The sequence below is a fragment of the Strix uralensis genome, chromosome 16, assembly GCF_047716275.1.
Source record: "Strix uralensis isolate ZFMK-TIS-50842 chromosome 16, bStrUra1, whole genome shotgun sequence".
NCBI classification, from domain to species: Eukaryota; Metazoa; Chordata; class Aves; order Strigiformes; family Strigidae; genus Strix; species Strix uralensis.
The window spans coordinates 19,437,356-19,459,041 of NC_133987.1; the positions used below are offsets into that span (position 1 = coordinate 19,437,356).

Here is a 21,686-nt window from a genome sequence, read left to right on the forward strand (position 1 = left end):
AACAAGCTAAATGTATTTGTTTGTATTGTACTGCTGTTTCCACAAAGAAAATAAGAAACGATAGCATACCTCCAGACAACGTTCCTGAAGCTTTCGCAATTTCTCCCTTAAAGATGCATTGTTCATCTAACACCATTATAATGTCTTTCACACCTCTGAAAGAGTGTATGCGAGATTTATTATAATTCCAAATCCTAATCATAGCTACTTGACAGGAATTTGCAAAGTCAATAAAGATAAAGTGAGGTTTTCCAGGGGTAAATGGTGCTAGCCAGAGATGCATATCATCCTGCGTCCGATTTACCCCATCAATTAGGTTGGTTATTACTCTGGGATCGTTGCCATAAGCTGGTAAAATATTTATATCAGGTGGTTCAGCTGTTATTTTTGAAATCTGAACAGGCTCTCCTTTAGAACTGAAAACTTCAATTCCATTAAGACCAACATAATGTCTGTCTCCCCATGTTGTTTGAATGTCTATCACTAAGTGCTGGCCATAAGGTAAAACAGGAATTTTAAAATCATTTCCGTCATGTGCCTCCATAGAGTTTTCTTCTTCTGGCCTTTTTGGTAGTGTTTGTAGTCCCTCTTTTCTCATTTGCTGATATTCTCCAGGCCGGTTGATTTTCTGTTGATGGAGAAACTCATCAAAGATATCCCCTTGAAAATCCATGTTAGAGATTCGGCCACGATGGGAATAATTAAACTTTACCAGGGAGTTCCAGGACTCCTGCAGAGTGTGTTCTTGTTCATTGTGCCACTTTGCTCTGGAGGTTGCTATGTCCTTGATAGAAAAGTCTTCATCTGAAAACAACATTACATAGGCATTTAATGCATAAACAGGACTGGAAGCAAACCACCACAACACGGACTTTCCAGAATTATGCTGGTCATATTTGTGTTCCCTTACTGTGAAATTCTGTATCTTTTGTATCGCCTCCCTATTATGAAGGCTACATGTCCCAATTGCCCTTCTCCATTTAGACATAACGAAAACAATCACTTTTAACTATTGAAGAGCAGAGCACTTCAAAACATGCCAAGATACAAAATGCAACTAAGTTTCAGACTGCGAATTCTTCACCCAACACTTAGAGAAATTGGGATTTTGCCCAGTGATACTTATTGTGTGGCTGTCACAATAGTTTAAATCATCTGTCTGCACTTCTGCAGATCTTTCACACAGCTGGAAATGGCTGAATTGGTTAAGTTTCTAAAGCATTATAGAGAAAAGCTAGTGCCTTCTGTCAAAATCAGCCATGTGTATATAAAGAAAACTGGTGAGAAAAGAAGTAGGTTCAGCACACAAGGAGGATGAGGTGAGCATCGCATTCTATGCAGGTAATGTCCAAAATATTTTTCTCACTTTCCAGCTAGTGTGAGATGTAGAAGGGGAATAATGACAACGTATCTAACAGGAACACAGTGGGAACAACAAGTTAGAGGGGCACAGTGGGAGCAAAGCATGCTCTCCTTGCGACTGCACTGGGGAGCTCCTTAATTTCCATCTCAAAACAATTAAGAGCAGATAATAGCAAAGATTTTCAATAAAGCTGTCACTTACATATTTTCTTCAAATAAATGAAGAAAAGCAAGTGGAGTTCTAAACAATTACAGGCCCATGGGCTAGATTTTACTTCTGTACAATATCCTTGAGTGGATACTAAAACAAATGGTTATCAAGAATAAATGCCAATTGCTGTAAAATGCAAAATAACATTTTCCCAAAAGACTGCTCAAGACTAACTTTTAACTTTGTTTTTGGAAATGCTGGGAAAGAGGCAATGTTCCTAATCTACCTATGGACAATAACCATTGACACTGGGGACAAGTGAGAAAAAATAAGAATTTTGAAGCAGATGGGAGACTACCTGAAAGAGGGTTGCCTTCCAGAATGAAAGGCTGGAGACCAACCTGGCCATTCCTCCTTACCCCACAAGGGAAACACTGATAGGAAGCAAAGGCACATATTTCAGAGAACAACAGACATTTATAAGTCACTTCCTTGTTCAAACCATTGTCCATATGGATACTCATGGGGTGGGTGATCCCAAACAGTACTTCCCAGAGCCTCACAATTTACCTGACGAAGATACTGCATCACCACTTTACAATGTCAAATTCACCACTTTAAAATGACAAAGCTTGAGAATTTCAGGAGGAGCATGTACAGAAGTGTAGTTGACATCCACTGGCTTTCCTTGTTTTGGAGGTTTTTTCCATTTTTTTTTTTTAACTTTTTTTAATGTTAAGAGCTTTAAGCAGTACAGAGATTACAACTCTGAAGCACTTCTACAGCAGTTCAATGGGAGTGATTTTCAATGGGAGGTTAACAGGCTTGTTAGCTGCATTAAGGAGTGACACCAGAAGTGGAGCTCTGAAAGGAAAGCAGAGAAGGGGCCAAAAGCAGAGGTCAAGGGCTGAAGGCTTAGGGAGTTTGGCATTTTTTTTAATCTAAAATTCATTATTTTTATTGGAGCCATGTGAACAATAAACTCTGCCTGTAGATAAAGAGTATTTCACTTACAGATATTACAGACACATTCCCAGCCTTCCGCATGCCTGAGAGGATTGTATGATGGATGCTATCCCAAAGTCCAGAAATAATGACAACTCACACATGCATCTGCCCTGTGGGTTTAGGAGGGTTGTCTTGAATCACCAAGTCCCTTGTCCTGCTTCTGATGGCAACACACATACAACTCCTCTCAAAACTTCAGGAAATTACATTTTGGGGCAACACTAGCTTAAAAAAAACACCTTTCTTCTCCCTCTGTTGTGTTAATCTCATTTTTACTCCCTGCAGTTATAAATAGCAATCATATTTCCATGCTGCAATCACACGCTTCATTTCCCAAATCATTCTAAAAGCTCTCTTCTGTATCTGTTCCACTTTGTAATCAGCTTTCCTGAAAATGGATGATCAGAACTGCAGTTTTCCAACTGACATCTCACGAGTGCCTGTGTTGAGATATTAACATTTCCCTAACTAACAGAAATGCCTCTGCTGATACATCCTTGGAGTGCACTGCTATAATCACGCCTGCGTCACACGAGCATTTCATAGTCAATCTGTATCAACTACTCAACCAAGATCCTTCTCTTCCTCAGTCATTTGCAACTGACGATTACTCAGCTTACAACTTAATTTTTTTGTTATTAGTCCCCAAATGACCCTGCAAGCAGTACTATTGAATTGCATTCCATTGCTACTACTCCAGTCCTCAAGTTCATCTCTCTGTGCAGTTCTTCAATCTTCTTAACTCATAATACCCCAAATTATATCTTATTTGCAAATTTTATCAGCATACTTCTATCATTTCCTTTGCACATTAAACCAGTTTTCAAAGAAAAACTGTATGTTTTTAATAGCAACATTAACTCAAACCAAGTATGCACGTACGTGCTATTTCTAATGTCTGTTGTTCTCATTATGCTTCATTTAGTGACCAAAGGTGTGCTGTGACATTGCATATGAGCTTGTGCAGCCTCCCCTTTGTCACATACTGCTATTGGGAAACTGCAGTTCCCCTAGCCCCATCCCGATTAAAATTCACCACTCTTAGGGAAACACTTAAAACTGTTTCCCTGTTGTTAATGCTCACTCAGCTCCACTTTGAAGATGGCTTTACCCTGCACAGTACAGTACAGAGAGAATAAAAGCTGCTAGATGGCATGCAGTTTTCCCAGGGACAAACATGTATTGGGAGTTTTAAGCACCAGATGACAAAACCTGCTCTGAGCAAAGTTAGAGGCCATTATCATTAGAATCGTGATAACCCTCATCTTATAGTTTACATTAGAACTCCTAAATTGTTACAGTTTTTACAACTGAACAGAAATTACTAAGGTGGGATTTATATACAGTTTCCATAATGTCGACAAGTTTTTCATCTAACAGAGATATGGTAAAATGTGTGAAACAGCAAATGGGCTGCAGTGAGTAGGTGGGTGAAAGGAAGATGGCAGTTATTCCCACTACTTCCGTACTTTTTTCTTCTTTGAGGCATAATTTCAGATATACTTATAAAATTGCTGTTTTCTCCACAGAGGGGCAGAGAAGGAAAAATTCAGACATTCTAAGTTTAATAAGAATGATTTTCCTCACCTTTGTCCAAAAAATTCATGGAGTACCTGCTGTAGAATTGGAACTGGCATTCTTGTATTTTGGCATATTTCCTGTCCCTTATGACCATAACTTTAATGTAAATACCCAAATACAATATACAGCAAGCTACACTTTCATGTAAATTTTTCTGATGCTAAACCAGTCCCAAAATTTCAATTTGTATTTCTTTTTCCAATTCCCTGGACCTTGTCGTCCTTATTCTGCCAGACTCTCTTCATTTGAGACAAGTTATTGAATGCTGAAGAATTAAAGAATGCCAAAGAAGGGCTATGAAGGATCTAAAAACTAAGAGACAGAGTGACACATGGCTCGAAACTGAAAAGGGGAGGTTAAAAATATATCCGGAGCAAAGGAAATCCAAAAAAGTTGGTTAAAAGCGAGACTAAGTAGAACATGTGGCTAAGAAATTCTATTCATGTGTTATTTACAGTTGTTAAGCACAAAAATATTACCCCACACCTAGAAAATTTCTTAGCCATAGATTGCCAGAGTTTGGGAGAGAGCAGGAACTTCAGAATTTGTGCAATTCTCATACTCCTCCCTGGGGACACACTGTTGGCTACTGCCAGAGGCAGAACACAGCTACACAAATCTGGATTCTCCACCTCCAACAGGATCCAGGCAAACTAAAAAAGGTTTGAAGAAGGATGACAAGGATTATCCAAAGCATGGAGTAGATAACAGCTAAATTTACTAGAAAACTCTTCATAAATAAGCAGAGATGTCTGCGGGAGAGGTTTGAAAGAGGTATGCAACGACATGAGCAGAGAAGGGAAAATAAGGACAGTTTTCATTCACACTGAATAAATATATTCAGCATATATTCTCACTGGGAAAGACACAAACATACTATACAAACAAAAACCTACTACACAAATAAACTGTAAATTTACTCACTACCTTGAGGTCCCACTTTATCTTTTTGCAGAGTTTCACTGATATTAGTAAACATTTGCTGTCTGCAGGACTGCCAATTTTTAGAATATAATTTATTGAAATTTAGTCTTCAATCTTCTCCAAATAAATTTATAAGCACTAACTCAGATTGTAAATTTTTCAGAAGAAGAGCATTTCACATGAGGTGTAGGACAAGGAGAGAGACTCTGAGCATTGTTGTAGTATGAATAAGAAAAACTGAATACTACAAAAAGCAAAACTAAAATCCCCCTGTCTACACCTCCAGGAATCTCAAGAGGTCCCTTCCCACCTAAATGATTCTGTGCTTCTGCAAAATGGAGAATATGTCTGCACTTGCACTAAGGTTGCTGTTGTGACCTCTTACCTTTGAGAGCGGAATCATCACCTCCAAGATTTATAGTGTTTAATCCTGCCTTTTTTGCATATCTGACACTTCTCCTTCCATTTGCAGGGTGCTGTAAGCTGCAGCAAATTTTGTTAGAAAATGGTTCCCAAATGTCCAAGCCCTCATCACCATCCTTTGTGGTTAGCAGTTGTGATCTCTCATCTCCATTTGCATTTCTACTACTCGATCTTCCCAGTTCATTTCTTCGACATTTGACATCCTCATTAGTCATATCTGAAAAGTTTTTCATGATGCCATCTGACTGCGTTTGAAATCTCAAGCCTAAACAATGTTCTGTAGCAAGCCAGGGAGGCTTCTGCTTACTGGAAGTATCTTGATTATTCTCTGTTATTTGGGAAGGTGACTGTAACCAAGAAGGAACTGCACCTGTAGAATCAGACAATTTTCTTCCTGTTAGCTTTTCCATTTGCTCGTTCAAAGTGAGTTCACCACCAGATTGAACATGCTCCGTAACTGCTTGTACTGTTGCATTCTCTTTGGCATCTTTTATACAAACTTGAGATGGCAACACTTTTAGATCATCCTCCAACTCAGACAAATTTTTCTTTGTAAAGTTGAATGAGTTCATCTTATGTTCAAGAAGATTTTCTTCTGGCAGAGATTCCCAGTTTAGTAAAGTACTGTTTGACTGTAAGCGCTTAAAATGTTGGTCTGCTTTCTTCTCTGTGACTGCAGGTGCATTTACTTCTTTACTTTCATTTGAAGAATATGTAGCAATATCTTGCTTGTGATCTGTAAGGTCAATTGTAGTGCTATGGTCAGTGAGATCTCCAGAGGCTCTCTCTAGTTCACCATCAAATACAAGGTTCTCATCAACATATAACTTCACGTTCTTTGCTCCAACATCAAGGTCCTACAAAAATAAAAGTATGCAGATTTCAATTATGCTGTTCAAGCATCAGATATCACTGTTCTGGAACTCTGACCCTTAACCAATAAACAGATGTAAACAATTAAAACCCCATATCAGTATCATGCTTTTGACCACTTTTTAATCAAAAGCTCAAACAACTGAAAAATACTGTGGAGTATTTAAGATTTTATTTAATAGGACTAAAAACTGTGCTAGACACTACTGTGAACCATTCCAGTTGACAAGGCTTAAAATTTAGAAAAGCTTGAGCAAAGAAGCCTAGATTAAGTATAATTATATTTGATCAGGATATAAATTCCAGAGGTGTGTTTTGCTTCAGCATCTTTAAGATTCACCACTTTCGTGACATGTTCCACAGCAAACAACCACCCAGATCAAAGCCACTTGAGTTAAAGACAATTACAAAGAGTTATAGAAAAACAGGACTAGAAAGGACATAAAACCCCATCATCAGGTCCACTTCTTTCCACTGAAGAAAGCAAAATAACCTATACTATTGTGAAGAAATCTGTTTTTAACAGTTTTCAAATAATCTGCCTTGATAGCCTATTCCAACACTTAACTAGCTTTTATCTCAGACACAACTCTGCCGCTCACAACATTATGTTCTCATTTTCTGTGGCACCCACTAAAACCTGATTTTTGCATTCCATTGAAGTTGGAACTAATGCTTTTTCTATTCTCCTTATCATTTCCATCTAACCTTTTCTCCCTCTTGACAAAAATACTGGTATCTTCAAAGAAAATATAGAAGATGAGACAAAATCCATCTCCTTTCTGCCCTCTACATAACATGTCCATCATGTGGAGTCTTTAAAGACTCTCTGTTCTTTCCTTATTTTCATGGAAACTGAGAAGTTTTTCATGAAAAGTGAGAAGCTTCAGTTTCATCCCTCTTGCTCATCTCCTGGATGTCAGTTCTCCTGGAATACTGATTTAAATTTTCCTCTGCTCCCAGCCTAAACCAGTTACTCCATCACCTTCAAGCACAAGTGTCTCCAGTTCTTCACTACTGTATGCGCTCTTTACAGCTTGCAAGTCTTTATAGCTTCCTTTCTACTGCTTTCCAAATAATAACATGTATAAGGCAAAAAATGTAATATGGACCCACAGAGCGGGAAAACCAGAAGGTGCAGGCATAACAAGAAAGCTGTGGTTGAGGGAGAGGAGTAGGTGTAGGAATGCAAGACACATTCCTGATACATTCCTGATAGAAAAAGATAACCTTCACTAACTTCTCAGAGAACAGCTGTAAACCCAGTTTAATTGGCCATTATGTCATGGCTGCCTGTGTTACTCCTAGAGTATCATAAAGTGCTGTATGTCTGTACTGATGCATTTGGCCATAAAATGTGATATTTTTTCCCCTTGAACAAGGACACTGCTAGATTAACATAATTGGGGATCAAAACACTTTAATAATTATATATATTAAAACTAACTACATGACTTTGCCTGAAATTATGATGGGGAAGAGAAAGACCATCAGGATGCCCAAGTAATGTTATCTTTTGAATCTCTGTATGTCTGGACTGTTAATGTCCTCCTTAAATGTTAGAGATATTGGATATTCACAGTTGTATTTGGGATAACTGCAACATTACTACATGACAGCCTAGCCTCCACTGCTGTTAGGAATACTCAAACCTTAGTTCTGTATTTTTACCTGGGAACAGATACAAACTGCATGGAACCACAGAAATATAAACATGTATATTTTGAAAAGTATTAAAATCAGCAACCTCTTAAGGACAGCATGTTTTGAAATGAATCTCACCAGTACTGTAGGAGGACATGTAGACAGAGAAAACATCACAAAATGAGATGATGGAGATTATTCTCCCTGAAAGAGGGACAGTCAAGCACAGAAAAGGGCCAGTCACTTCAAAATTACTATTCCACTCAGTGTGAAATGAATTCCCACTCTCTGATGTTTTGGAATGTCTGGGATAGGTATTGTAGGAAGCAAAAGAGGTGCCCAAACTGCATTAAGATGAACCAGCCAAAGGTACAGACATTTCTAGGACAATAAAGACAGCTGAACATGGGCAGGCATTAATCATAAAATCCCAAGTTAGAAGGGACCTCAAGGATCATCTGGTCCAACCTTTCCTGGCGAAAGCACAATCTAGACAAGATGGCCCAGCACCCTGTCCAGCCGAATCTTAAAACTCTCCAATGTTGAAGAATCCACCACTTCCCTGACGAGATTCTTCCACTAGCTGATTGTTCACATTGTGAAAAATTTTCCTCTTCTGTCCAATCAGAATCTCCCCAGGAGTCACCTGTACCCATTACCTTTCGTCTTTTCCATGTGACTCCTTATAAAAAGGGAGTCGTTGTCTTCTTTGTAGCCACCCTTTCAATACTGGAACATGGTGATGAGGTCTCCCCTAAGCCTCCTCTTCTCAAGGCTGAACAGACCCAGTTCTCTCAGCCTTTCCTCACACGGCTTCCCAGTCCCTTGATCATCTTCGTGGCCCTCCTCTGGACCCTCTCCAGCCTGGCCACAGCTTTTTTGTATAGCGGGGACCAAAACTAACACAGTGTTCCAGGTGTGGCCTGACAAGCGCTGAGCAGGGTGAGATAATGACTTCTTTATCTCTGCTGGTGATGTTCTTGTTGATGTAACCCAGCATCCCATTAGCTTTCTTTGCCGCAGCCGCACCCTGTTCACTCATGTTGAGCCTGTTGTCCACCGGGACACCCAGGTCCCTTTCCACAGAGCTGCTTCCCAGCCAGGTAGATCCCAGCCTGTGCTGCACTCCTGGATGATGTTTTCCCAGGTGCAAGACCTTACACTTGCCTGTGTTGAACTTCATAAGGTTCTTGTCAGCCCACTCTTCCAGCCTATGCAGGTCTTCCTGCAGGGTGGCTCTTCCTTTTGAGGTGTCCGCTTCCTCACCCAGTTTGGTATCGTCAGCAAACTTCATCAGGGTACACTTGATCCCATCACCCAGATCACTTATGAAGATATTAAATGACATTGGGCCCAATATCGATTCCTGGGGGACTCCACTTGTGACAGGTTGCCAGTTTGAAAAGGAGCTACAACCCACCACCCTCTGGGTGCAGCCTGGCAGAGAGTTCCCCACTCACCACACAGATCACTTGTCTAGACCATAATGCATCAGCTTCTCTAGGAGGAGGCTGTGGGGAACTGTATCAAAAGCCTTGGAGAAATCTGGGTAGACAATGTGCAACCCTCACCCCACATCAACCGAGCAGGTTACTCTGTTGCAGAAGGCGATCAGGTTTGTCAAGCACAACTTGCCCTGGGTGAATCCATGCTGGCTCTTCCCAACCACATGCTTTATTTGACTTGTGACAGGCCCCAGGAGGATTTGTTCCATAACTTTCTCAGGGATTGAAGTAAGACTGATGGGCCTATCATTTCCTGATTCTCCTTTAAGCCCTTCTTGTAGATGGGGTGACATTAGCCTTCTTCCAGTCTTCTGGGATGTCCCCCAATCTCCACAACTTCTCAAAGATTATGGAGAGTATCCTCGCAACGACATCTGCCAGCTCTCCTAACACCCTCGGGTGGACAACATCAGGGCCCATTGATTTGTAGGGGTCAAGCTCCTGTAGTAACAGCTGATAGTTCAGAGGAACCATCTATTCATGAAGAATCGGTAGAAGAGCTAATGAAAATCTCTTGCACCAAAATTCTAAGCAGACTGAGGCTCAGGGAGGAAAAATATGAACAGATCTCAGGGACTCCAAGAACAAACACATGCAGACACAAGACTAAGAACTGCTCTTTTTTATTCCCTCCCACTCCTCTTCTGAGCTTCCAGTTGCTTAGTGATCAGATGTGGTGGGAAAGACTGACAGAACGGTTAGCTTCCCTAGTACCACTGCTGAAATCTCCTCGAGCACGAGGAGGTTGGAGAAATTCCTTCCTCGTATGTAATTCTATCAGGAAGCCACCCTGTAAACAAACACTCAATACTTCATCCAAAGCAGGTCTTTTAGGAAAAAGAAGAATAATTAGAATGGCACAATGTCCAAGAACAAGCAAGTAGGTATGATCAGTGTCAAAGAGAAAAAAATGAAAGATTTTGTGAAAATAGTTGTACAGTTTCTCTTGATGTTCCTTCCCAGCTTGCATCTTCAGCCCTTACAGAGTGCCTGCTGGGATAGTGCTCTCCTGTGAAGCAACAGCGATAGCATTTCTGGTCATTTCAGTGGTATTCGTGCACAAAAGACAAAGCTTAAAACCAGAGGCACTTTTCTGCAAATTACACCTGGACAAAGGACTTGAAGTTGCCTCTGCCTGACTTCTCGCAGAAGTGTGAAAAAGAAGGAGCAATAGAAAAGAAGTCAGGAACTAGAAGGAGAAAGTTCTTCTATAAACCCAATTCTGCTGGAACAAAGCTGCTACATCCTTACAAGCAATGCACCCCAGTGGCAGTCCAGCACTGAAAAAAATCTCAAACTCAAAAAGAGAATGGACATGAACATACACACAGGGGGAACAACGCATATAAGCAACTGCTTGAAGAAGAAAATTATCCAATTGGAAAGCAACTAAAACCTTCATGCATTGAAGTACTAACTGCATTCACAGATTTGTGAAGACAGACAATGGACATTATACTGGATCCTATGAAAAGAGTTTTAATAGCATCAATTAAGGATGCAGTTTCAAGGCTGTAGCAAGTATTTACAAAATGTCTGAATATTTCAGACATTTGAAAAGAACTGGCTGCCTTTACTTACATTTGATCTCTTCTTGCAGACTAAAAATAACCTCCTCTTTCACAGACCTCATCTGAAGTAAATAAAAGCAAGATGAAGCATTCTCTGAGACCTTCCTTGTAATTCAATGAATCAAGGAATCTATGACAATGATGTAATCTGACTTTTACGGCTTCCTTCAGACATATTTTTTCTACTGCCAGACTCAGGTTCTAAAACTCAAACATACAGAAGTACTGGCCTGAATTAATTTTTTGCCTATTTTTTGAAGAAATACTTGGGGACCTCTCACTTATGTGGTTTTTGATGGAGAGAAGGAGGTTTAAATGATTACCAAAAAAACACACAGAAACCTGGCTCTGGATTTACATTAGCAGGAAGAAAAATGTTAGCTAACTGTATTTTTGGGTTTTATACTTCTCAGACAAAACTTCCTCATAAAAAAAACCCATAGAATTAGGCAGAACTGCTTTGTATTATTCTTTCATCTTAAGGATAATGAGACATTTCTTTAGTCAGTGTAGACTGCTGCACTGCCACCAAAATCCATGGGATTATACTCCTAACAGATTTTACAGTTTGTCTCATAGAGGTTTATTAAAAAACAGTGCCTTGAAACACAGAAATACATTTATGTGTATTTCCTGCATTAAATTCAATAGGTTTGGTAACAAATCGTATTATTACCTCCAAAACCAGCAGTTCCTCTCGCACTCTGTAATGATGATGGAACATTCTGTAGCCCACATTTTAATAGAAAAAGCTATTAAAATTCCAGAAAATAAATATACATCATGTTATAGTAAATTTGTTTAAGCTGTCCTTTCCATGGCCATTTCCGTACGTATAAATTACCATATGTGCTTATATAAGAACATGGATGAGAGCAAAACCAGAGGGATAAAGCCTCTTATTTATAATCCAGGACAGCAAATCCTCTTTGATCCAGTACCTGGGATCTTTTTCTTAACATTGCAGTGTACAAACAAGAATAATTTTCATGGCGACATTCAAACACACAAACAAGAGACCATCTGCCATGAGATGTCTCTCTTGTAACACAAGATTACTTGCTTTATTATGAACACACAGTTAGTATACTTTTTAATTAAAGTGACAAAACTGAAATCGAGCAACAGCCTACCTATTTATACTTATATACATGAGAAAATACATATTTAAACATATATTTATTTATATTGTGATAAAACAACTGAAAGTCCTGAATATTAAGATGCACTTACCTTTGTATCTTTATTTCTCACCACAGTAAAGGATTAAGTGACAGAATATGCAAGCCTTTTATTAGGTCTTTAGAGATCTTTAATAGCTTTGAAAGAAAATGCTCATTGTGCCTATGAAAACGTGAACACTTACATTGCTGCCGCTTACCATTAAGACAAAAGCAAATTTCACAGTAGACATGGACCCCTCCTAGCTCCCTATTTTATTAGAGAAAATCGTATCTACTTTTATTTCATACTTTTGGAAACAAGATCAAACTGAGTTTCCCTAGGCAAGGCAGAGCACACATACAGAGGAGTTGAGAAAAGACTACTTACACTGGGAATTGTTGTGTTGTAATTCCAAATCTTGATCTTGGATATACCAAAGTCACGTGACCGGGTGGGATTGCGGATAACGAAGTACAGTTGGACGGGCGGATGGAAAGGGCACATCCAAAGGAAGCTTTCCTTCGTGATCTAAAAACACACAGAAGTAGACTGTCACTAATACCCTTTCTCCTAAAGCAGGATATTTTAATTAACTCACCACCCCACAGAAAAATATACGTCGATTAGAAAGTAGCCATTTAATAAAATCTACTACGTTAAGAGCAAAACCTTAACCTCATTTCCAAACAGGAAATCCGACTCTCCTGCCTGTAAGACAGCTCACAACCACCTGACAATTAGATAAAGGTCAGCTGCTTGCTGTCCCAGTAAGACATCTGCATGCTCACAAATGACAGGCAGTCTGCCATGCTTTGTAACTGCAGGGTCAGAGCAAGCCCAGTTTATTTTAATCAAACTGATCAGCTTTGCAGGCACTAGAGGGGATCACTGAGCACAGTGGACACTGTATAATCATTTCACAATTTTTTAAAGTGCTTACACTTCTCTTCTGATCTCTGAAGAAGGGAATCTCATAGAATTTTATTTCACTGCCTCTATTTTATGCAGGCTTTGCAGACAACTAATTTCACTTATGGATCTATTCCTTAGGGCAATATATAGGACTTGACACTTGAAATTTTCTAAGGTATCACAGAAACTTCCAACATGAATTTTATAGACAACTGACAATCAAGACATTTTAAAGTACCAAAGAATGCTTAATTCTGGACACTGTTCAGAACTGCTACCTCTACATGTTCTGAAATGGAGGAAGAGGATGTGTGGCAGCTCAGAAAGAAGCAAGGAGTAAAGCGTTTCAGAATCAAAATGTCAAATATTAATATACTTGATGTCAAATGTTACCCCAAAACAGAGATGAATGAGGGCAGACAACATTTCAGTGATCCAAGATTAGCAGATAAATAGATAAATTAGGTCCCTTTGTATTTTCAAGGATACAGAGTACATACAGTCACACAGTAGATATGCAAAGTTGGTATTTTTCCATATCCTTTCACTTTGAAGTGAGACTTTCAGTTTTTCCTGAAGGCAGTATCTACAAAACTTTCCTACTGAGTACTTTAGATGTGTGCCTAATGATGGTAAGGACAGAGCTCTGCCAGTCTGTTCAAAGATATCATAAATAGATCGATTTCACAGAGCAGTCATCTTTGTATTCCAAGCTCTGATGGTTCACGATATCTCTGCCCCAGAGGCCTCTCAAAAAGCTTTGGGAGACTGCTGTTGCTTTGAATGTCAGTTTTGGGCATAAACAGCCATAAGAGTGCCAGACAGGTTTAATCCTTTCTATATTAAAAAAGAAAGAAGCCTCTTAACATCAAAGAAATGAAGGGTAGGCCTCAACCCAGTGTGAACCCAATTTCAGGATCAACTTCAAAGCTAGATCATGTTACTGAAGTCATACTATGTACAAGAATGATTAAAAAAAATCATTTCCCAACAGCAGACAACATCCGATGAGCAATCATCTCCAGACCTCTCAACTCAGGACCTGATGCCCTAGAAATCAATAGGTTCTGGTGTGTACTGAGATAGTGCCAGAAGTGCCTTCACAGGAGGGCACCAGATTTCAGCACCAAAATGGACTCTAGAGAGATCAACAGGTCTTTCCAGAGGCATATCAGAGCTAGGCCGAGTATTGTGTCTTGAGGGAGAGGCAGCTGTAGAGATCATTTTGTCTTTCAGTGGAAGTAACTGCTTAGGACTGAGGATATGCAAACTCACGGGTGTTACAGTCTCTGTCAGTACGTCAAAGACACGACACCAGAACCTGAAGGCACCTTGATGAATCTATGCCAAAACTCATGAGACTGAGGACTCTAAAGTTTTACCAGTAAGAGTGATGGTGATGGCTTTGCCTTCACATGATGTACTCGAGTCTTGAGTTACTGTTTTTACAACTAGCAGTGAAAAATCTAGCCCAAAGGTTCTTTGAACCATCAGGGTGAACCTGATATATCAGGAGTAGGAATTGCATTTGAACTGGATCAAAGGAAAAAAATGAAAATGGAATGGAAATCTTTGGTCTTAGATTTTGTGGGTGACTGGCCTGAGACACGGCTTTGTGTGGGCACTGAAGGTATTGCTGATGGAGAGTAAAGGAAGGCTCAAGCACTGTGCAGAGGAATGATGTGGGTCTGAGGGTTCATCATTGTGAAGAAATAGCTTTGTAGACATTTCTAGAATTACAGTTACCTGTCTTTGTTATTCTGAGGTTTAAAAGACCTATATATGCATGTAAGAATCAAAAAGGTTTACAGAAAAAAATTTCAGTGAATTGCCTAATCTATGTCTTATTAAGCATTAGATCCCATCAGGCACTATTTCCTTAGCGGAGAGCACCTGATGTTCTGCCAGGCATTTTTTTCTTTTACAGCATATCACACAGTACAAGGGAGGACACAATTTAATTGTTCCTCTTAACAGTCTGCAAGGGTAATAAATAAACTAATAAATAAATAAAATCCCTGAGAGTATGTCTATTCTCAAAGACTAATGTACATCTAAATGATCAGAGATGGAAGTGTTTTAACCATGGTAAAGTGAGCTTTCCCCAAAGTAAGTTTTTATGTTGTTTTCATTCTGTTGAAAGTATTAGTTGCTCGGAGATTCATTAATTTGAGGTTTTTTTCTAATGCACCCAAAAGCTTTTCTGTATGATCTGAAATGTACAGAAACTGGAAATGCTGCTTTGACTTCTGGAGGAGTCTGCAGTTCAGTTATCACATATCCACATTCTAAGACCACATTCCCTGTCCAGATTGCATCTTCTCTCACGCAACACCTTTCCAGCTTCAAGAGAGATTACAGTGTCACAAATCAAAGGAATATATTAATCAATGAAATATTAAACCTCATTACTTAAGAATAATGGGACATATAAATACATGAGAAATGCTGAGAATAACAGGTTTATAATGGCTTAATGAATATATTACTACATAATTTACAATTATCTAGAAAGTCTGAGAGTCACTACTGCTACTACTACCGAGTGCCATCTGCCAGGGAGCATGGCCTATAAAGGAGAATGGGTATTTATGACACCCAAACTACAATTTTCAGGAGACAGTAAGAAAGATGTTTCAAGTAAAAATATTTGTATGGAAATAATACTCCATACTGAGTTTCAACTAAATTTCAAAATACTGCATATTTGCCTTCTTTCTATTTTCATTCATCCTGCAAGCAGAAAAGTATCACTAGCATGAAATGAGTTAGAATCTGTATTTTTTAATAGACTAAGTCATTTAGTATCCTCATCCACTGAAATCATACTAATTTTTACTAGAATCCTAGATCTGAAGGCCCATGGAGACAAAGGACACACAGTGAATGTGCAGCACAAATGAAATTACGTGTGTCTGAAGGACTATGGACATTTGCTAATCTCTTCAGTAGCATCAGAATTTCATACCAGTCGTCTTTTGTCCACTGTCTTCAGTATGTAAGCACCTCATGTCTCCTCATCTTACTATCTCACAGAACAGCCATGAAATACTTTTACCGTGCCACACATTTTTCTTAATCTCTTGTTCAAAACTACTTACCTACATATTCCTATTCTTCCATGATTATTCCCTAGGTAAAAGGATAAGACAGGGGCAGGAGAAAATAAGCATGTTTCCTTCTTAAATTTACTTAAACTCATATTGAACATCTGGAAGAAGTTAGCAGTGAAGCTCCTATACCTTCAGATCACAAGAATTACTGAAGTTTATCAGCAGACATACTGTAAAAATGTGAAATCCCCTGTCTTTAAAGTTTTGTGATCTCATTCCACAGACACTATGATCACACTACAATACTCTAAAAACCGAGTGTGTTCTTTCATCCAAGACAATACCACAGAGCTAATACATAAGGAGGCAGAGTTAAAGCTGCCTCCTTCCAGTTGCTCAGTTAAGTCAGGCAAATTAATCCAATTCTGTTCTAAAACAAAATTATAACTGAATACCAACATCTTGGACAGGAAAGCTGGATTTGTTACTACTAAGCAATATTTGTATTTTTTTTAATTATCAGATTGTTGTTATGCAAGTCAGGTTCAAAATGCAATCACGTTTCTAAACAAAAAACCCAGTGATAGAATATTAAAGAAATATAATGAGAAATGTTCCCATCCAGGACGAAGCTGTCTTACATTTAAATTCTTATTGACCAAGCAGCACAAATCCCCTGGGTTGTCAGCATTTCGAATGTCCACATCATGAGGAGACACAAATATCTTTTCGTTGTATAAATCAAAGAATTCCACCTCGCTCAGGCCCACGTTTACTGGATTTCCCCAGTTAGAAAGAAGTTCCATAGTCACATAAATGGCATCATGTACTTCCATACCGGTTGGCATCTGGACCAAAACAAAATATGGCACAAACATAAGTGACAAAACAATAAAATGTGGACAAAATAAAGACTGCTAAGACTACAATACTGACGAGTCAAAAGCAAAAAGCTTGCAAACTCAAGGCTCTGTGGATGACATTCAATCATTCTGGGTTCCACATCAACTAATAAATCTATGGCAGTTTAAGAGAAGAAAACTTATCACCCTCTTACAAAGCCTAAGGAGAACACAGCTCTCTATTCTTTGTCTGATTCCTTTGTCATTCTGATGAACAAGGGAACGGTAATAAATTCTCTTCTCTTACCCCACCATAGGTTTATTAGTTGATGTGGGGCAGAAGCAGTGGCATACAGATTATTCAATGTATTTTTATTTCAGAAATACTGGGAAGCATCAGTTATGGTGCATATATACACAAACCTTCTCTCTCAACATGGAATCTACTTCCAATTTGTTGTCAGACAGGAATATGTCATTATCACAGGCAGAATGGCTCTCAGGCTCCGGAAGGACTTTCAGAAGTTTCTTCTGTTGTCTGGAACATACATATTCATTTATGTGTCACTTCCTCATAATTCTTGTATTTTTAAGAAACAGTTTAGTTGGTGCGAAGCTGAAGAGATGATGGGATGAACCCACACACCCCACAGAAGAATCTCAGGTACCCCCACACTGAATTACAACTGTTGCAGCATCCCACCTTAGACACACAGAGTTGGGTTAAAAGACTGGGCTCCAGTTCTCAGCTGGTTCTGAGGCAGTCTGGGAAAGTAAGACATAGGTGACACAAAGACAAACAGAGGGAGATGCTGGCACTTCCCTGAACCACAGAGACTGGCCCAAGGCTGGAACCTCCTCCCTGATTTGCTACTACTTGCACGATGTCTCAGGTGTCTAGAGATTATCAGGTGTAGTGGTACTACACTACACCTGGTGGTATATGGAACAATACCTCTTCAAAAAAGATAGCTAGCCATGAAGGAAATATATATACCTGCTTCCAAAAGGACAAATTCTCTCAACAGCTTTTGTGACTGCAGTCCTTGTCTTTCTTTTTTCTGGAGGTTCAGCCATTGCAGAAACAACAGATGAAACAGAAAATTTCTTCTAAGTAAGAAAAAGATTAACATGTTTCATTCACATTGTTCTCAACATACCAATGAGTATCAATCTACATCTCTGGAATAAATAAGCTGAGCCCAGCTCTGGTCTCAGCTAACCTTCACTAATCTGTAACTCTACACTAAATTAAAGTACATTTAACAGAATTGATCTTGATTTGCAGTGAAAGATGTAAGCTTGGAGCTTGATCTTCTATGTGGAAGAAAAGTAATGTAAAAGCATTCTCTGATGACTATTTAAAAATATATACATGTCTGAAATCTCATTGTATACATTTGATAGGACTCAGAGTTGGCCAAAGCTTTGGCACAGGTCTGCGTAGACTTCCTCCTTCTCCAAAAAAGGATCATACAGACTTTTAAACCCAAAAAAGCTCAGGTTTATTAGAATAAAAATCTTGATTTATTTTTTTAAATAGCGAACTATCAGTAGTCACTATCTAAGAGAAAACAGAGGAAAAGTCCTGCAGTTCTTACAGTGCTATGGGCTCTTTCTCTACCTGTATCCCACTTTGTAAGTATATCCTGCTCCCTCTGTTATTTTTCCTAAAAATTTGTTGGTAACTTCTGTCAGAGACACAATACTCAGCACAGTGAACAGCTAGTCAGATGAGGAATGGCAGTCCTTCTGTTCTTAGGTCACTTCCATTTCTGTAATTTTTGAAGAGTAGGACTTTAAAATGCTTAGAAGTTAATTACTTTTTCAGTATTAAAAATCCTACATTGTTACACGTTTAGATACCAAAGGCCAAGTTCCACATTCCCTTAATTATGTAAGAAAAAATAAATTACTTCTGGGAGATCCCTTAGGTCAGCTCTAAGACTGAAAACTCACAGTGGGTTTTTGAAACTCTGTCTCAAGTGTCAGGGTAAAATTACATCTATTTTAAGGATTATTTTATTATTTTTCATTTAAGCACAACAATGTTAAAATTAGTCCTAATGTTAGCAAGAAGATATATCATGTGAGAATATTCAATGGAATTTGTTCTCTCAATCACAAAGCTATAAACATCTCAAAAACACAAGGAATAAAATTGAAAAGTTGACCTAGATGGTGAAATCGTATGTAAAGTACTTACCTATATTAAAAGAACATTCTCACCTTTGCTTCTAACCAAAACTCCCCAGAAACCTAATGCTGGCTCAGCGATGACACTGGATATATATTCATCATAGCACCAACTCACAACTTCAGGGAGCATCAGCTTACGTTAAAGTAGTCAGCTGTCTTGGACACCCAGAATTCAAATGAGTAACTCCAAGAATGTCTAGGCCTCTCTCTTTTCCTTCCTATAAAAATGAGTCTCCTAAACACCAAACTGGAAGCAGACTTTGAACCCATGAACACTGTCCATATCAGATAGTTTTGTAAATTTCAGTTTTTGCTCAAATTTCTTTATGTACTTTATTTCTGTTAGGAGAACTGAATTATTGGTAATGCTCAAAGTTTAGCTAGGATTGTCAACACAAACCTCCTTATTCTTTAACTTAACAAGGAATAATGGTCTGACCTGAATCAGAAGGGAATGGATTTTTGTTGTTTTCTTTGTTTATGAGTTTTTAATTGTTTTTAAACATGGCTGTTGGAGCTAAGAGATGTACATGCATTGGTGCAGAAAACCCACACTAGCTCCTCCTCACTAAGAGCTAACAGTGCATGACAGCTCTGCTCCAAAAGCACAGCGTGTATTAACAGGGAGCAGTGCCCATATTCATGAGTCCAGTAGGAAGGCAGGATTTATTGGTATGGAAATCACACATTATCTTGTCTAAGAAACTTCCAGAATGAAAATGCCTCAACCGGGCCTGCAGCTGTGCATTTGACTGTATAGACATATCATGTGACTGGTCTATCAGCTGCTCAGTGATCCCTGAAATCAAGAGAGAGTTGTGGGATGCCAGCCTGAGGAAGCGGATTAAAGAAAACCACCGTGTGGAAGAATAATGCAAATTCAGTTACACTTAAGAGGCATCATCATTCATTCATACACAATCTTAATGTATAAGAGATTGTAATTCATGGAGTTTTGCTACTCGATCTAACAGCCCTCTTCTGTATTTTCCCATACCTTTTGAGGGCTTGTCGAAACTGTCTGCCTTTGCAGATCTCTCTGCAAGACTTCATTTTCAATTTGCACTGCTTTAACCACAGCTGAAACCGAGAGATCAGGATCCTTCTCACACACATTCTTTCGAGTTGCTGAAAGTGGTCTTTCTGGTCGACTTAATGGTCCTGCCACCAAAAGAAGGAAGGAATATTCATTTGTGCAGTCATACAAGTATGGAACATTACAGCAGCATACGTTTGAAACATCTGATTTAGTTACTGACACAGGGCTTTACTAGCAGTCTGTAACCATCCCAAGTGGGGCTGAATTGCTCCAATTTGGTTTTATATTAAGATTCTGGGATGCATCTACTGTAGACAACAGCTGAAGCAGTATCATAAGAGGAGGAAAACAGACAAATGAGAAGCATAATTTTTATGCGTTAAGATTTTTTGTAATTACCTTGTTCCAGTATTTAATGTAAATGCCTTTTAACAGGTCATTGAAAAAGAAGTATATATAATTTCAGGACACCAGAATTTTTCAGTGTATCTGGGGTGTTCAGCTATTTTGGAGGAATCCCCAGAGTGTTCTAGCAAAACAAGGGGAGTCAGGACTTGCTATTTGCAAGGCAAAATAAATGACCTTATCACTTAAGTAGTCATCAAAATGCCCATATGCATCCCAATCTTCCCAAACATCACAGACAAATCGAAACATCACAGCCTATAAACAGGTTTAAAGGAAAGGAAATAAAATTTAACGATAGAGGATCTGAGATTGGACTAAAAGAGAAGCAATGGTTGTATTCAAGGACTTCAAAAGTCAAGGAAAAAAAAGAAACCAAAGTTGTACAGACATTTAGATCAAGTGAAGATATGGATGAACAGGCTGATATGCAAGCATGCTCAAAATGCTGCAGTGAGGTTTACTAAGCAGGAGAGCAAAATGGTAGTGGATACTAGTAACACGAAGTCTACCTTGAAAAGACAGGAAGTTAAAACTGAACTGAGATTTGCATGCATTCACACCCTTTAAGCCCTATGCCATCTATACTCATAAAAACTTTCAACAAGCATTGGTGATCTCTGCAAATACAGGACAGAATAAAGTCCTTTTTATTTTTCTGAACTATACCATCCCCTGAAATGAAATTAATTTAAGGATTTAAAATTAGGACAGAAACAGTTCTAACAAGCATTATTATAATCTGAGAAAATGCTACACACATCTTTGGAAAGTGGTCAAAGCAAGCATCTGCTCAGACAGATGGTGGGTGAGGGTCTCAGAAGATACAAAGAGGATTTATTTTGAAGCCAAAAAGAATTAGCTTCTTTTCCTCAATTTGGTTTTCTGCCAATTAAGAAACTAATATTTTGACTTTTCAAAACGGTTCGCTTTACTGTTTTCTTGGGACACATCTGGATTCTGCTCTTTTGAAAAAAGTGTCTTAACCACACAGTATGGTAAGTCTGAAAACTTTCTCTCAGACCTTTCA

General features: G+C 38.8%; 1 protein-coding gene across 5 annotated transcripts in view; it reads right to left on the bottom strand.

The window, feature by feature from the left end:
* KATNIP (katanin interacting protein) overlaps positions 1-21,686 on the bottom strand; it is a 66,302-nt gene that overhangs the window by 28,797 nt on the left and 15,819 nt on the right. For all 5 annotated transcript variants that reach the window (XM_074885531.1, XM_074885532.1, XM_074885530.1 and 2 more), the window contains 7 exons: positions 20,210-20,373; positions 18,011-18,123; positions 17,437-17,551; positions 16,813-17,019; positions 12,594-12,734; positions 5,412-6,306; positions 70-804 (listed from right to left, as the gene is read on the bottom strand). In XM_074885531.1, coding sequence (XP_074741632.1) covers positions 70-804; positions 5,412-6,306; positions 12,594-12,734; positions 16,813-17,019; positions 17,437-17,551; positions 18,011-18,123; positions 20,210-20,373 — 2,370 coding nt within the window. The remainder of the gene's footprint in view (positions 1-69; positions 805-5,411; positions 6,307-12,593; positions 12,735-16,812; positions 17,020-17,436; positions 17,552-18,010; positions 18,124-20,209; positions 20,374-21,686) is intronic.